Source organism: Limulus polyphemus, unplaced genomic scaffold (genome assembly GCF_000517525.1).
Source record: "Limulus polyphemus unplaced genomic scaffold, Limulus_polyphemus-2.1.2 Scaffold2976, whole genome shotgun sequence".
Lineage (NCBI taxonomy): Eukaryota > Metazoa > Arthropoda > Merostomata > Xiphosura > Limulidae > Limulus > Limulus polyphemus.
Genome location: NW_013668586.1, coordinates 57,056 through 62,119, shown reverse-complemented (window position 1 = coordinate 62,119; position 5,064 = coordinate 57,056). Strand labels below are relative to the sequence as shown.

At 34.4% G+C, this 5,064-nt stretch overlaps 1 protein-coding gene across 3 annotated transcripts in view; it reads right to left on the bottom strand.

Moving 5' to 3' along the window:
- Positions 1–5,064, bottom strand: part of LOC111088004 (nephrin-like) — a 125,723-nt gene that overhangs the window by 88,067 nt on the left and 32,592 nt on the right. For all 3 annotated transcript variants that reach the window (XM_022396685.1, XM_022396686.1, XM_022396687.1), the window contains exon 2: positions 3,235–3,576. In XM_022396685.1, coding sequence (XP_022252393.1) covers positions 3,235–3,576 — 342 coding nt within the window. The remainder of the gene's footprint in view (positions 1–3,234; positions 3,577–5,064) is intronic.

Sequence of the window (5,064 nt, the reverse complement as noted above, 5' to 3'; positions counted from 1 at the left end):
TGTTTCATGTGGGACTGTAAAGGCCTATGTATATAGGGAGCTTGGGGTTTCTTTTCGATATGTGTTTCATGTGGGACTGTAAAAGCCTATGTATATAGGGAGCTTGGGGTTTCTTTTCGATATGTGTTTCATGTGGGACTGTAAAAGCCTATGTATATAGGGAGTCTTGGGGTTTCTTTTCGATATGTGTTTCATGTGGGACTGTAAAAGCCTATGTATATAGGGAGCTTGGGGTTTCTTTTCGTACAGGTGAAAGAACAGTTGAGAGGAAATGGATTATCAAAGACGGGTGTATTCTAAACGAAGATGTTTTTATAGTTCATTGAAAGATAGATTATCATCACTGTAGTAAAAACTATTTCTCAGAACAAGCAAAAGATTCACATTTTCCCTTGTGTGTGTTAGAGTAACAAAGATGTAAAATTATTTTGACAAACTATGGGCATTTATGTTGTTGTTTTTAACTAAGATTGAACTTAACTAACTAAATGTGTCTGAACGTTTTCTATTTAGGTTTTTTATATTTTATTGTTAAATAATAAAAAAATAAAGATGTGTATGACAGCTTTAATTACAAATTATTAACGGATATCCCAGTATCACCAAGTTTCTTTTGTACTTGTGAAAATATGATGAAGCTTCCATGGTGCTGTGCAGAAGCGATAGTTTATGCTTCCCAATAAACGTTTTTCATGAATATGGGTTTTATAAAGGTCTTCAAGTAGAACATAACTTTGGAGCAAGTAACTCATAAGTCACCATATCCGTCGAAAATAGCATTACACAAAAATAGTTTTATGCTGGTACACATCCAGTTCCATGACACCATATGGGCAAGAATACAGATAATTAAACAACTAGAAATGGGAACGTTGATGTATGCTGTTTCGTCCTGAACCTATTTCTAAACATCTATAACATACAGTTATTCAGAAGCAAATTTCTAGAGACACTATATACGAGAGTTTATTGGTCTAGTACAATGTAATACCACAGTTTTTGAGCACCTAAAGTTACTTTTTTCTTTTTTACAGCATTTTGTATCTAAAAAACACACACTGATCAATCAGGATGATACTGGTAAATGCATAATATCCTCTACTAAAAAAACCAAACTTCCAAATAATGTAAAAAAAGACATTAGGATATCTGAGTAAAAGTATTACCAGAGATAAAATTATTTTGGTCACACCTTTATTTAAGCGCTATGTAAGTCATATTTTTGTTCATAGAACACGTCACGTTGTAGAAGCTACACTCACAAAGAGGTTTAAGAAAATCGGTCTAATATATCATACCATAACGAGAAGAAAAATATCTCAATAAAGCGACTCTTGGAGAATGGGTAAAATTGCAACCATGGAACAGAAAAGTATAAACTTTAAATCTTGTAATGATAACGAACTGAAATAATCAAAGGTACATCTTTTAGGTTACTGGAACATAATAGTAAAGCGTGAATGATGTAAAGTCCAGTAAAGTAAGAATAAAATCAGTCCTCCCTAAAACATATGTCAGTTCCAATTTCAAGTACAATGTTAATATTAATAGTCACGATTAAGTGCTATTATCCGCTACCATATTTTCCATGAGTATGCGTTATTACCCACTACCATATTTTCCGTTGTATCAAGAGCTGAGCTTGGTTTAGTTCTTAGCGTTCTCGACTTGTGAATTCGAGGGTTCATGGCTCGCTTCCCGCTGCTATCCGCTGGGATCGTGGTTGCGTTATAAGAGAGGCTGTTAAATTCTACTCTTTAATTGAAAAGAGTTAATGGTGGATGATATCCAATAGCTGATTTCCCTTTAGTCTATCACTTTAAAATTAAAAACAGCTATGCGCAGATAGCCCTCATGTGTGTGTGTGTTAAAACGGAAATAAACAAATTCTTATAGCAAGTTTCAGTAAAAGACGTCAAAGTCAATAGTACACCAACATCTTAACATATTTTACACAGACTCTGCACTGTAGATGGCATCTGCTTCCAAGACCACGTTTAGGCAGACCAAAAACATAGAAGTCCATTTAAGGTTCATTGGAAGGTTTGAAATAAATATAGTCGAATGAGATTGCTGTGGTTCCAGTTTCTTCAGCCATATTTCTCGTGACTAGGTGTGGCTTGAAACTTGTGAACTTTTAGTTTGTTGTTAGCCTCAGCAGATTTCTAACCCTTCTTTACTGTTTTGTTCATGGGCTATTTCGTAACAACCATTCAATTTGCCATTAAGGATGTTGCTTTGGATTGTATTGGGTGCGGTTTCGGAATTCATTGCTGTTCTAAATGCATACATTTGGAAGATCCATTCTTCAGTTATTGTGTACTTTGGCTCAAAAGCGCGTATAGACAGACCAAATGCACAAACGTCCGTTAAAGGTTCATTGGTCTTGCTGTTTACATAGTTTCCTTCAGAGAGCGTTTTTTTATTACATACAAATCTATCTGTGTAGCATTGCACTGTGGAATTATTGGAAATTCGCTGCCGCTACACCTCACATCTGCAGCCACTCCAATTACACATGCAAATATAGGAAACAGTTTTTATAGCGTGTAATTAGTCTTTTGTATCATCTTTCCTTTCTGTATTTACTGTGTAACTAAACTTTCGTGTTTATAAGTGTTTACTTGAGGAATTAATTGACGGGGATCTGTTTGATATACATTCATTCATTCCTCTGAATATTTAGTGAAGGTCATTTTAGTTGTATTTGTCATTTTCAAATTTAAACAAATTTAAAACTCTTGGAAACCAAAAAATCACAAGGATATAATTTTCTGTATTCACTTTCAAAATGTTTAGTATGTATTAAAATTTAATTGATCAAATATATCCTTTTATCTCATGATTAAAAAAAGTGTGGAAAGTATTTTGGCAATATGTACATATACTATGCTTAATCTTAATAGATTTCATTATTTTTCTTATTAACAATGCCCCAGTGGCACAGCGGTATGTCTGCGAACTTACAATGCTAAAATCCGCGTTTCGATTCCCCTTGGTGGGCAGAGCACAGATGGCCCATTGTGTAGCTTTGTGCTTAATTACAAACAAAACTTCTTGATAATATTATTATTTTTAGCTTATATTATTCTACGTATCTGTTTTTCTTTTGAATATTCAAACTTTTATTTTCACTATTTACAAGATGAATAATTATACTGTTCAATCATTGTTATATTATAGTATTTAAACACTTAGAAGAAGAAAAATTACCGCTTTTAGTTACACACTCACCAATAACGTTTAAAGATACAACTCTGTTGAAGGTTCGACCATATCTGAAGTCAGTCCTACAGCGATACTCTCCATCGTCGACTTTCTCTACGGGGTTGATAGTCAGAACTGAAGGTTGGGTACGAGTGCCAGGATAAAAGTGTCCTCTTTTCCCCAGGAACTCACTTGTGAAGTGTTCAGAACTCTCTATTGGGCCGTTTCTGGAATCCACGCTAAAGATTGGAGCGCTGATCCCCGACTTGTACCACAACACCAACGACACAGAGTCGTCTACAGAAGGAACACTGACGTTGCAAAAAAGTTCAGCACGTTGACCAAGAACGGTTTGAAACACTGGGATATCTGTAAAATTAAATCAAAGAAGAAACTAATTTCGTTTGATAGAGTTTGTATATTTCTCGGTTTCACTCAAAGGATAATTAAAAACAAGAATGTTTCCTTCGACACGCGTGCTGGGTAAGCAGTGACACAAGTAACTGACAAAACAATGAATTGTGTGTGAAAGACGAGACTTTTCAAAGTTGTCAAGGAGCTCATACCATAATGCTGTTCTTCTTTGTTGAAGGCTAGCCGTCTCTAATTTTGAACTACTCTTTATCATTGAATAGTGGAATTGACCGTAACGTTATAATGCTCTCACGGCTGAAATGGAAAGCATGTTCCGCGATGGGTTTTGTAGATTGCGTGTCGAGTGCCCTAATCACCAGACCATGCAAGGAGGGCATACGGCAATGAACTTTAAATCAAGCTCGTGCGTGAGTCGGGTTTTAATTTATACACTCAAAAGTACGAAAATTTTCAGTCTTTTTCCTTCTTGGAATTTGGGCAAATTTTGAAAGATGAAAAAATGCATGTTCAAAGTCATTCTACAGGTTATGATAACCGCAAACAGTGTAACATGTAAAACGGTAAGAGGGCTTCTACTGAAGGATGGCATTAAATATATAAGACATAATTCAACAGTAAGAGGGTTTTTTCTATAGGATGGCATTAAATATATAAGACATAATTCAACAGTAAGAGGGTTTTTTCTATAGGATGCCATTAAATATATAAGACATAATTCAACAGTAAGAGGGTTTTTTCTATAGAATGCCATCAAATGTATAAGACATAATTCAATGGTAAGAGGGCTTCTTCTATAGGATGACATTAAATGTATAAGACATCATTCAACGGAAAGAGGGCTTCTTCTATAGGATGACATTAAATGTATAAGACATAATTCAATGGTAGGAGGGCTTCTTCTATATGATGACATTAAATGTATAAGACATCATTCAACAGAAAGAGGGCTTCTTCTATAGAATGACATTAAATGTATAAGACATAATTCAACGTTAGGAGGGTTTTTTCTATAGGATGACATTAAATGTATAAGACATAATTCAACGGTAAGAGTGCTTCTTCTATATGATGACATTAAATGTATAAAACATCATTCAACAGAAAGAGGGTTCTTCTATAGAATGACATTAAATGTATAAGACATAATTCAACAGTAAGAGGGCTTCTTCTATAGGATGACATTAAATGTATAAGACATAATTCAACAGTAAGAGGGCTTCTTCTATAGGATGACATTAAATGTATAAGACATCATTCAACGGAAAGAGGGCTTCTTCTATTGAATGACATTAAGTGTATAAGACATAATTCAATGGAAAGAGGGCTTCTTCTATAGGATGACATTAAATGTATAAGACATAATTCAATAGTAAGAGGGTTTCTTCTATAGGATGACATTAAATGTATAAGACATAATTCAACGGTAAGAGTGCTTCTTCTATAGGATGACATTAAATGTATAAGACATAATTCAATAGTAAG